At 37.5% G+C, this 12,506-nt stretch overlaps 1 protein-coding gene across 4 annotated transcripts; it reads left to right on the forward strand.

Moving 5' to 3' along the window:
- Positions 1-344: 344 nt before the first annotated feature.
- Positions 345-8,153, forward strand: LOC137831352 (DEK domain-containing chromatin-associated protein 3). Of its 4 annotated transcripts, none has more exons than XM_068638991.1 (12): positions 345-613; positions 1,636-2,977; positions 3,071-3,104; positions 4,031-4,110; positions 4,322-4,381; positions 4,559-4,669; positions 4,756-4,836; positions 4,955-5,035; positions 5,656-6,097; positions 6,300-6,406; positions 7,406-7,436; positions 7,686-8,153. In XM_068638991.1, the coding sequence occupies exons 2-12, from the start codon at positions 1,727-1,729 to the stop codon at positions 7,844-7,846; spliced, it is 2,439 nt and encodes an 812-aa protein (XP_068495092.1). In that variant the 5' UTR covers positions 345-613; positions 1,636-1,726; the 3' UTR covers positions 7,847-8,153. The 4 variants fall into 4 exon arrangements, with proteins under 4 accessions (XP_068495092.1, XP_068495093.1, XP_090159151.1 ...); XM_068638992.2 differs by having other exon boundaries at positions 505-613; positions 1,640-2,977; XM_090303025.1 differs by having other exon boundaries at positions 604-983.
- The last annotated feature ends 4,353 nt before the right edge of the window (positions 8,154-12,506 follow it).

Below are 12,506 nucleotides of genomic sequence, written 5' to 3' on the forward strand. Positions count from 1 at the left end.
TTTTTGTTACTTTTTAGTCTAAAATAGACAAGTTTGGTGAAAGAACATAATTTATTTAGCTTGCACTATGTTTTTAACATAAATTCAAAATTATCAAACAATTAAACATCTTTCAATTTCACTTCATATTTATAAACCATTAAGTTTTTAATTATCATCTAATTTTTCCACTAATTTTAAACTTTTGCTTCATTAATAGAGGAGCAGTGTTCTTGTGTCGGCACATTCAATTATTCATTACAAGCAAAATATTTGAACTCTGTTGAAAAATAATGCAAAAATCTAACAAGTTATAGTTAACAATTTCGGATACAATAACAAATTAAAAATCACAACAACACGATGCACGACCAAGGAACTTCAAACTACGACCGTTGATCTTGCAGGTACGCCACGAAAACCCAATCGGATCCGTTGATCCGAATTTCAGCATCTTACTTGGCAATTTTTAACCGCATTTAAAATCTGATTTGAAGTCCGAGGTATAAATTGTCCCAAATAACCTTACACTTTCACACATAGTTGTTACTGAGACTGGCGGAGAGAGAAATATGTGCAAACAAAGTGAGTGAAAAGCTCTGTTATGCTCTTTCCTTCTCTTCCAACTGAATCTGTAAGCTTCTTCTCTTCCACTTTTCCCTGTTAAGCACTGTTTTACGTTGAAAAGTTTGTTTCTTTGTATTTTCTGGAGTAAATTCTTAGATGGGGTGGGGGATTTCGGGTGAGGAATTTTAGGGCTTTTGAATTGAATAAAGTACTCAAAGTTGGGACTTTTACTTTGATTTGACTATCTGGGTTAAGTTTGAGATTCTAGGTTATCACGGGGTGTAGTTAAGGTAACAAAATTGATATTTTTAAAGTTTGCCATCTTGCTCTGCTGTGCTCCGGTGAGAATTTTGTTGTTGGAATTGCATGAATAGGGTTACCCTTTTGATGCGGTGCTGTTATATTCTCTGGAAATGGTGCGAAATGAATATTCAAATGTTAGTTAAGTCCTCCCCTGCTGAACAGTGTCGAGTATTGCATTTTGACTTTTTGTTTATCAACAACAACTGCATTCCTTTGCTGGTTTCACGAGGAGGCCTAATTTTCATGCTTTCTTTGAAATTGATTTATTTTGGGTAAATATACTCATTTCTTTCTTTATTGTTATACTTGTTACTATGATAAAAAAACATATCTTGGCTCCACTGTGATTTGATCATAGTTATCAATGCTGGATACTAGCACGTAGCAGCCAAATTCTAAAAGCACTGTTGTGGGATTGCTGGTATTTTTATTTAATAAGGATATCTTATTAAAATTATGTACAAAATTGCACATTCAATACTTAAAGATACTCAAAATTTAAGATATATTGGTAATTATCTGTGAAAAGTTAGAATATAGGTCAAGAGAAAAAGTAACAACAGAAAATACTGCCCTCAATGATTGCTTTGTAGCTGCCAACTGCTGCTCTGTCGCTATGGTGCCCTCTAGCATGCTATCAATAACCTTGAGTTATGATTTAAAAATATATATTGAAAATGCCCTTCCATTGTAGCTACCTTTATCCTTTATTTTTCCTTATTACTTTCACGCTTTGCTGTTTGAGTGTTTGTCATACTGGTACTAACTGATTTTTTTAATCTCCAGATAGGCTTCACTAGAGCAATTTAACAGAGTGTAGAGAACAGTGTGCTTAGGAAATAGTAAATTTTGTATATATACTGTAAATAAGATCATTATGGGTGAGGAACAACCGATGAATGAAGTTTCCGAGACTGATTCAAATGGGAAGAGCTCTAAGGAGAAAACTTTGAACAGAAGTACTGAGAAAAAAGACTTGGAAACCGACGAAGGAAAAGTCTTGGAGAACAATGGAGTCAAAGAGTTGAAAGAAAATATTGTGAAAAAAGTTGAAGATGAGAAAGCTGATGATGTGGAAAAGGTAGAAGAGGACAAGAAAGTTGGTGTTGTGGAAGAAGTGGTAGATGATAAGAAAGAAATAAAAGATGATAAGACTAAAGATGGAGTGGTGGGAGCAAAAGAGAATAAGAAAGATGATGAAGTGGAAGAGGCAAAAGAGGATGATAAAGAAGATGGAGTGGAAGAAGCAAAAAAGGATAAGAAAGAAGATGGAGTGGAAGACATAAAAGAGGATAAGAAAGAAGATGGAGTGGGAGACGCGAAAGAGGATAAGAAAGAAGATGGAGTGGAAGACGCAAAAGAACATAAGAAAGAAGATGGAGTGGCAGACGCAAAAGAGGATAAGAAAGAAGATGTGGTGGATGAAGTAAATAAGGATGAGAAAGATAGGGTGGATGAAGTAAACAAGGATGAGAAAGATAGGGTGGATGAAGTAGAAGAGGATGAGAAAGATGATGACGTAAAGGATGGTATGGAAGTTGATGGTGTGAAAAAAGTCGAGGATCAGGGAGTTGATGGTGTGAAAGAAGTTAAGGAGGATAAGGAAGTTGATGGTGGGAAAAATATAGTAGAAGATAAAAAGGGTGATAAATTGAAAGAAATAGAGGAAGATAAGAAAGATGTTCATATATCTGAGAATGATAAAATGGATGAAGACACTGGGGTTAAAGATACAGTGGAAGATAAACATGAAAATGAAGAAGTAGAAACTGAGAAACCAGAAGGAGATGCTATGGAAGTAGAGGGTGGCATTAAGGGGAAGGAGGAGGGTGATGAAAAGGAGAAAATTGAAGTGGCGATGGAAGAGGATCAGGATGAAGACAAAGATAAGGATAATATTGATAAGTTAGAAGAAGAGAAGGAAGAGGATAGTAAGGTTAACAAAAGATCAAAAAAGCATGGGAGAGAGAAGATCAATGGGGAAAAAGATAAAGAAAAAAGAAAGGAACTGAAGAAAATAGAACCAAGGACTCCTACTATTGACCGCCCTGTGCGGGAAAGGAAGTTAGTTGAGAGGTTGGTTACATCAATTGAGAAAGATGCAACCAAAGAATTTCGCATTGAAAAGGTATTTGTTTTTAGTTTCATATTTGAAATATTTACCCTTAGTTTAGCATTTATTATAACTTAATTTGTTTACAGCTTCTCTTTCAAATTGCAGGGACGTGGCACACCATTAAAAGATATACCAAATGGTATGGTGCTTTCCTTTTCTGAATTCTTCTTCGATATGGCCTTTTAATCCCTTCTGTATATACTCAAGCCAACATAAATAAAAATAATGCATAATGTACATACACAAGCATTCCTCATTCTTCCTAGGTTTATGAGAAAATCTTGATGTTAGTCAATGATTTGAATTTAACATTATCAGGCAAGAAATTGGCCAGATATATATTGTTTCTATACTTTTCTAATTATGTTAAATAATGTGCCATTTGTAGAGATGGTTGATTTAAGATTATGAAATTATAGTTGTATTGTGTCCCTTCAATTCAATGATTATTTGAGTCAAGGATCTATGCTTAACTGCATCTTTGTCCCCCTAAATATTGAACCCTTCCTGCTCCAGATTGTCATGAGTTGGTGATCCAGACTCACAACATAAGCAGTTACTTTAATTGTGTTATTGGCAAAATCCATTAGCGTATACTGATTTGATTGTGTTTAAACTTTAATCTATTTATAGAAAAGTTACTTTTTGCATGCCTTCTTTTTCCTATTAAAATGAAAAAAATATTTATGTATATATGTATTCCTTTCCCCCAACAATAATAATGACACGAACTTGGAAATATCTGAAGGTCCATCCTTTCACTCTTAATGGTAAATGAGATTATTTGCTAATTATAGTTTATTCATTGTATTTAATGTCATTTTATTAGATCTATAGAATATCTAACACTCGAGAGAATGGAAAAAAATAGTAGACTACCAAATTGACCATAATTTAGCAGTATTGGGAAAGTTTTTGCTATGAATATATAAGTAAAGGTGACCAAAAACACAGGGGTTTAATTCATGATTTTAAATTCGTTCATTATGCTGTGAAGTGTGCATGCATGTTTCTACTACTTCGGAACAGCTAAAAACTTTATCACTCTTGCATTTTCTGCACTAGTGGCATTTAAGCTGTCCAGAAAGAAGACTGATGATACCTTCAAATTGCTCCATACAATTCTCTTTGGAAGGAGAGGGAAGGTATGTCTTCATTAATTATCTGTGTTTTTTGTTACAGTTGTTACACCACCTCTATTTTTATTTTCTTGTGTTTTTGTATATAGTTCAGGATATAGGATAGTGGTTGCCTAGATTGTAGAAAGTTAAACATTCAAAGCTCACCCAGAGTCAAAATGTTACACACTAATGTTGTTATGCTTCCACATGACTCCGGTTTTTTACTCTTTTGCAGGCAATTCAGATCAAGAGTAATATATCAAGGTTTTCTGGTTTTGTTTGGCATGACAATGAGGTGATTATTACTTTTCAATAATATGAAAATTGGTTCTCATAACATGCAACTGTAGCATATATTATAATAATAGGTTTTATTCGTGGTAACTTCTTTTACTGATTTCATGCTTTTCTGTTTGAAGTTCTTTGTCTGTCAAAGGTCAAAGGTTCTAAAGTTCAAATATTGTTACTGCAGGAAAAGCAAATGATTAAAGTAAAAGAAAAACTTGACAAGTGTAATAAGGAGAGGTTACTGGAGTTCTGTGATGTGCTTGACATAACCGTTAACAGGGCAACAATGAGGAAGGTGTATTTGTTAGACCTTATTGATACAATTCTACTAATACCATTTGACACTGCCCTATAATTACTTATAATTTTCCACTTATGCAGGAAGATATTATTGCTAAGGTGATAGACTTTTTAGTTGCCCCTCATGCAACCACATCTGTGTTACTTGCAGAAAAAGAGAAGGTTGTCTTTGTATTTATTTATCAATTTTTTTACTGTTATGTTGTGGTAATTTCTTTTCACCCTGGCAACCATGTTCTGGTCATGATATTCATACTATTTTTGGTTTATTTATCATCAGCTCAGTAAAGGAAAAAAGCGCAAGCGTATTGTAAAACAGGGTTCATCAAGATCTGGGACAAGTTCAAGACGTTCTGCCAAGGTAATATCTTACTCGGTTTACTGCAGAAATGTGAAATGTGATTTAGGCAATGAACTATAAATTTTGTATTCCAAAGTCAAGTCTTGCAGTGGAATGAATATCAATGCTGCATTCCTTTGGATTAACATGTTTATTTCCCTTTTGCTTGTTTTGCACTCTGCATTGCTACTCTTACTACCACAGAATTGTTCTTGTCCAATTGAATGACCAGTTGTTCTCATCCCTTGACACTAGGGGTTAGTTTGATTCACTTAATAACAGCTCTAAAAACAGTTTTTTGTTTGGTTGTACCAACCTTTCCTTGAGTGGATCTGAAGCTTTTACTTAAATTCCATGGACTAATGTAAACACCGGTTTTGTGAGATCATACAATCCTATTATTAGTATAATTGCAGTCTAGACAACACTGGTCTTAGGTTCAAATCTCAGTTGCTATTATAGGCCCCCAAAAATAGTTTTTCTTGGGATGTGCTTGTTGTAACTACACTAGTACTTTTTGTTGTCGGTATGATTTGTGTCAGTACTTTGTATGATGTAGCATTTCATATTAATCTAATCCCATATTTTTCTAAATATAGTGTCAACATTTGGTTTGCTCAACTTTGTCATGTCTTCTTCAGATTCGGAAGAAAAATGAAGATTCTTTAGCTGTGCGGAGAAAGAGTACAACTGACACAGAAGATGAGTCTGATGAAGAAAATGAGGAGGAAAATCAAAATGGTGTTGCTGACAAATCAGAGGATGAAACATCAGAGAAATCTGAAAGTGAAGATAAAAGTGATTCTGGGAGTGAATCTGAAGATATGAAAGAAAAGAAAAAACCTTCTAAAACATCATCCACGAAGAAAGAATCTGCTAAGAAAAGTAAAATTGAGAAAATTCCAGTTTCCTATAAATCTCACTTACCCCCAAAAAGAACACCAAAGAAATCATCATCCAACCTCTCAAAGTCTGATGAGGATAGTGATGAAAGTCCAAAGGTTTCAAGGAAGAAGAAAAATGAGAAAGGAGGAAAGCAGAAGACATCAACACCCACTAAGCCTTCCTCCAAAGAGAAAACAGGTAGATAACATTTGAAAATGTTCTGATTTGAATGCCTGTTGTGTTATAATAAAAAGTAATTTTTAGCTTTAACTATATAGTCAGGTATTTCTAGTCAGTTAATTTATTTTTCCATTTCCACATTTAAAAACTGATAATGATTTTGGTTTAATCATCTTCATCCCACTTACATTGTAAAACATCTTTCTGTTGTATCAAGCAGAAAAGGTTACTAGAGGAAGAGGCAAGAAGAAAGAGAAATCGAGCCCTAGTGATAATCAGTTACATGATGCAATATGTGAAATTCTTAAAGAAGTTGACTTCAATACGGTAAGATGTTGAAATGAATTGTACATGGTTCAGCGACTATAATTTTTATGTATAATGCATGGCTAAAGCTAGTGGAACTGGAATCTTGTATAAAACTAATGTCAGGCAGACAAAGCTGGCAAGAGAATAAACTCAAACGTCAAAGAGATGAGAATGTTGGCGGACATATTAATGTAGCGGAGAAAAGGTTGGGTTAGCACCTATTGTAGAAAAGATGGTAGAACTTGCATTAGGAGTTTTGTGGATGTGGGGAGAAGACTTGTAGAAGCTCCAATAAAGAGAGTGGATTAGATGGATTTCCAAATTGTTAGGGGTAGAGGGAAATCAAGAGAAGTTATAGGTGAAATGATCAAGAAGGACTTAGAAGTCGATAGTTTTTTTTTATAAACATGATTTATACAACAAGAGAATTGTTTGATCTATGTTACTGACCCCAGATAGCTGGAAAAGGCTTTCTTGTTTGTAAATACATACATGAAGCACTGCAAAACTATGGTTGGGCTTATTATTTTACTTCAGAATGTATCTTTCTTGACCGAGATACTGTCAATCCTCCTTGAAACCTTGATAAAAAAAACCCTTAGGTAAGGCATCTTTCCCTTTTCCCTGTCAGTGCTCCTAGACCTATTAATATATATATTTACCTTTCCTCCAATTTATTGATGGATTTGGCATGACCCAGTAATTGATACTTGTCATTGGCATAATCTGTCAAGTCACCTAGATGAATGATTAAAAATGTGCATTATACACCTGGCAGAACGGAATGTATTGCAAGTGGAATTTGAAGAATTCGTAGATGTAATATTGAATATTGCAGTTATGATGCTATTGCTAGAATGAATTTCTTTGTCATTTTTGCAGGCCATGTATTGCTATAAAAAGATAGTATATATAGCCATGAACAATACAATGTCAGTGTTGTATTTTAGTATCTTCTGCTGAATATTCTCTTTATCTCTCTCTAAATTTAAGACGTTTTTTTTTTCTCTCTTGCAGGCTACATTTACTGACATTCTGAAGAAACTTGGTATTTATCATTTTTACCCTTCTTTACTTTACCTTTGTCGCAATTGAGATAAAGTATAACTATAACAAGTTCTTCTTTTGTTTACCTATATGTTTCTGGTATTTGAATCATGAAGTGGCTTGTATTATTCTCAAACCTGAAATTCACAAAACCTCTTTTCTATTTGTAGGAATTTGACAATTTATGAAAGTGAAAAACATTATATCATAACTCAATTAAGTGCCTAAGAAAATTGCTTTCACTTTTCAGCTAAACAATTTGATATGGATCTGGCCCCGAGAAAGGCATCTATAAAGCTCATGATTCAGGAAGAGCTGACAAAACTAGCTGATGAAGCGGATGATGTAAACGGAGAAGAGGAAGCAGAGAAAGATGAAGCCCTATCTACAGGCCAGAAGGTTGAAGCTTGATTGATGAGTAGTCCTCCTGAGTACTTGGTGATAGTTTTAGCTATGTATACTATAACCCCTGTTATGTATGCTTCATCTGTACATTTTGTTGAGTGAAAGTGGCTGTAACATATTCTGACTATCCATCCAATATGAAGAGAACAAACTTGTATTTGTCAATTTAGGCTTTTGGTGTGCTGCCAGTCTGCACCTTGTTTATACATCAACAGAATTTGTAGGGTTTTGTACTGTTGATGAATACTACTGACCATACTACACTAGTCTCAAGAATCTTCCTAGTTCAATAAATATTTTACCTTGTTCATAACTAGGACTACAGTTGGTTGATAAAGTTTTTTGGTATGTTTGAAAAATGCTTTTTTTTTGTTAAATTGTTTAGAAAAAAATGATCTAGATAGACCCTTTATCCTTTTAATCATGGTTTTTTAGCTACATCTTTTGTTGTGGTTGTAGCATCTCGTGGCAAGATGACTTGTCCATTAGCAGTACCTGCAATACATGAATAGCAGGAGTGGTGGTGATGATCCAGTAACTCTAATCATGCAATGTTATAAGCATAAATATAATTTGGAAAGAGTGAACACCAAATTTGTCCTAGTGCTGTTTGAATGTAATAAAGGATTTTAAGATTACATGATAGAAAAGTTAATTCTACAGTATATAACTTGAAACTAGCATTTTACCTATTATAGATTATTCATCTTGGAATATCTTGTAGATGCAATATTTGGAAAGACATTTTTGAAAAGATTTAAAATCTATTTTATCTGAAAGTGTTAAATACTATTTATGCATAAAGTTGAAAAGAATAATGAATTGGTTGCACAAGAAATCACATGTGAGACTTAGAATTGGTGAGAACATGTTAGGATAGAAAATGAGAATAGGAAAATGATAGGAAAGGTGTACCATAGGAGAAACATTAGGAATAGTTAAGGGAGCGGTTAGTGGTTAGTGGGGGTATGGTTGGTCTTTAAATAAAGACCAACTGGTTTTGGGATTGGGAAGGGAGTTTTTTTGAATATTAGATTGTGTCAACAGGAATAGTCCTGTGAGAAAGGGAGGTTGTTCCCTTTGAAGGTTTGACTCCCTGTAATAGTGAATATCAATAAACAGAGGAATTCTCAGTATCCTATCTCTATCTTCGTGTGTCTCGTTTTTCTTTTTCTGGGTTCCTAACAATTGGTCCGACTTGTCGGATCCGAAGGGAAGCTTGGGCGAGAAAGAAAAAGGTGGAGGATGGAACAGAGGACGAGTGCATTGGAGAAGTTGACCAGCGATCAAGGAAGAGTGATGATGGAATTAAGAAATGATATCAATGGGTTGAAGGACGACATCATAGACATCAAGGAAATGTTGCGGAACCTCAAGAAGGGGGACCGATTATCGGACGAAGGAGAAAGTTCAGTAAATGGGGAAGAAAGAAGAGATGAGCGGGTGAAACAGAGTAGCAAATCAGAGTGTGAGGAGGAAGGCGAAGGGAGACCATGGTCTAGGAGAATAGAACTTCCAATGTTTGAGGGAGTGGACCCGATTGGATGGCTGGCTAGGGCCGAGAAGTTCTTTGAGGTACAGAATGTTTCAGCACGGGAAAAACTATAGTTAGCATTCATCAGCCTGGAAGGCAGCGCTAGTTCGTGGTTCGTTTTCTGGAGAAAGAATTCCAAGAACCAATCTTGGGAGGAGTTTTCTTTAGCTCTGATTCGCAGATTTGGGGGAAAAGAACGAAGCTCCGTTTTTGAGAAATTGGCCAAGCTCAAACAGAAGGGGAGAGTGGAGGATTACATCCAAGAATTTGAAGGATTAGTATCTCAAGCCCCACAAACCGGAGAAGAACAGTTGCTGGGCTATTTCTTTGCGGGCCTACAACCTAGGATTAGAAATCAAATCCGACCCCATGATCTGAAGGAAGTGATGAGAGCGATGGAGATTTCTCTTGATGTAGAGGAAGCGTTCAACGAGGAGATTAAGGGGAACAGCGGTTACCGGAACGCCACCACTTTCAGTCGATCGGGAATAGTGAGTCGCGCCGACGTGACGAGGGGAAGCGGTGGATCGAGTGCAACGAGCATGGCTAGTAACGTCAGGAAGGAGACGATCACGACTAACAGGGAGGCTCGGCCAGGGGAGAGCACCAGGAACCGTGGGTCGAGGACGCTTCCGTACCCCGAGTACGTTAGAAGGAGAGAAGAGGGCAGATGCTTCCACTGTGGCGGGGCGTATAGCCCGGGCCACCGCTGTCCAGAGAAAAATCTGAGGGTGATCATTTGTGCGGAAAAGGAGGGGGATTTGAGTGAAGAGAATGATCATGATGAGGAGGAAGAGAGGGGAAAACCAGAAATGGACCTGTCCATTTTCTCGGCCGGGGGTTTAACACAGCCACACACCATGAAATTACAAGGCACCGTGGAGGGAAGAACCGCACTGGTGCTAATTGACAGTGGGGCCAGTCACAATTTTATTTCAACAGAGTTAGTGAGTCAATTGGGTTTAAAAATTGAAGCAACACCAACTTATACAGTGAGGCTAGGGGATGGCTACAAAAAATCCGCAAGCAGATGTTGCCCGGAGGTGGAAGTACAGCTGGGAACCTATGGAATCAAGGAGAAATTCTTCGTATTTGAGCTAGGAGGGGTGAACATGATTTTGGGAGTGGCATGGTTGGCGACTCTGGGGGAAGTGAAAATTAATTGGAAGACTTTGACCATGAGTTTCTGCAGGGGAGGAAAGCAAGTGCACATCCAAGGAGAGCCCAAATTAGCTCGAATGTTGGTGACTCCAAAAGCTCTAAAAAAAGAGAAAGAAATTGAAGAAATATCCCTTGTGTGGGGAATAGAAAATGCGGAAATTTCAGTCTTAGACCAATCCAGAATTATCCAGGATTCTGCTGAATTAACAGGGTCACAAGCAGCAGAGTTGGAGAACGTCCTGAAGGAGTATGAATGGGGTTTTGAAGAACCCAAACAGCTACCACCCAACAGAGAAATTGACCATAAGATTCCGATCAAAGCTGGAACAGATCCTATCAATGTAAGACCGTATAGATATCCCTATGTGCTGAAAACAGAGATAGAAAAACAGGTAGAGGAAATGATGAAGAGCGGAATAATTAGACCTAGTAACAGCTCCTATTCTAGTCTGGTGATCCTCGTGAAGAAGAAGGATGGTAGCTGGAGGTTTTGTGTGGATTACAAGGCTCTGAATAAGGCAACAATTCCAGATAAATTCCCTATTCCAGTGATAGAAGAACTGTTAGACGAACTATATGGGGCGCAATTTTTTTCTAAAGTGGACCTGAGGGCAGGATATCACCAAATTCGCATGCATGAATCGGATATACAGAAGACCGCTTTTCGCACCCACCATGGACACTATGAGTCACTGGTAATGCCTTTTGGGTTGACAAACGCGCCTGCCACCTTCCAGTGCACCATGAACGGCATTCTACAAGCTTATTTAAGGAGGTTTGTTTTGGTCTTCTTTGATGATATTTTGGTCTACAACAAAACTTGGGAGGAACACCTGGACCATTTGAAGCAAGTTTTAGAAACCCTGCAGCACCACCAGTTTTATGCCAACCACAAGAAGTGCGATTTTAGCCAGCGGGAGATATAGTATTTGGGTCACCTCATATCTGGTCAAGGGGTTCAAATGGACCCCCAGAAGATTTCGGCTATACTGCAATGGCCAATACCTAAGTCCTTGAAGGCCCTAAGAGGTTTTTTGGGTCTCACGGGGTACTATAGGAGATTCGTTTATAACTATGGAAAAATGGCTAGGCCTTTGACGCAATTATTAAAGAAAGGAAGTTTTGTCTGGACAGCAGAAAGCACCGAAGCTTTACACAAGTTGAAAGCAGCAGTCACCACAGCTCCGGTGCTGAAGTTTCCAGATTTCAGTCAAGATTTTTGTATTGAATGTGATGCGTCGGGGACAGGACTTAGAGTAGTGTTATCTCAGAATAAACAACCTATTACTTTCTTCAGCAAGGCCTTAGCTGAGACCTCACTCACCAAATCTGTATATGAAAAGGAGTTAATGGCCTTAGTGTTGGCTATTCAACACTGGAGATCGTATCTGATAGGTCGGCGGTTCACAGTGTATACTGATCAAAAGAGTCTGAGATACCTTTTGGAACAACGGATAACCACCCAGAACCAACAGAATTGGTTAGCAAAATTGATGGGGTACGACTTTGATATTGTGTACAAACTGGGAGCGGCCAATAGGGTAGCAGACGCGTTGTCTCGGAGGCTGGAGGAAGAGGAAGAGGAAGACAGAGTTAAGGAGATCAATATCTTGGCCAAACCTTATTGGAGGGACATCGAATTAGTGGAAGAAGAAAACGAGCAAGATCCTACCCTAAAGAAGATTATGGAGGACTTGAAGAGCGACCAGGAGTCACATGGGAATTACACCCTGGAAAATGGGAGACTTCATTACAAGGGTAGAATGGTGTTGTCGGCGTCTTTCAGCTGGATACCCAAGTTACTACACGAATACCATACGACTCCGTTGGGTGGACATTCAGGAGTTTTCCGCACCTACAGAAGGATAAGTCAGTCGTTATACTGGATGAACATGAAGAAGAGTGTGACGGACTACATCCACGCCTGTGCAGTGTGCCAACAGAGCAAATATCAGGCGTGTTCACCACAAG

This window comes from Phaseolus vulgaris, chromosome 6 (assembly GCF_051622355.1).
Source record: "Phaseolus vulgaris cultivar YP4 chromosome 6, ASM5162235v1, whole genome shotgun sequence".
NCBI lineage: Eukaryota > Viridiplantae > Streptophyta > Magnoliopsida > Fabales > Fabaceae > Phaseolus > Phaseolus vulgaris.

Bases quoted from the DNA above. Each gene is read 5' to 3' on its own strand.
- LOC137831352 (XM_068638991.1), top strand. From the start codon at position 1,727: ATGGGTGAGGAACAACCGATGAATGAAGTTTCCGAGACTGATTCAAAT. The intron at 4,670-4,755 runs GTGTATTTGTTA...CCACTTATGCAG, and splicing joins ACAGGGCAACAATGAGGAAG to GAAGATATTATTGCTAAGGT. The intron at 5,036-5,655 runs GTAATATCTTAC...TGTCTTCTTCAG, and splicing joins GTTCAAGACGTTCTGCCAAG to ATTCGGAAGAAAAATGAAGA.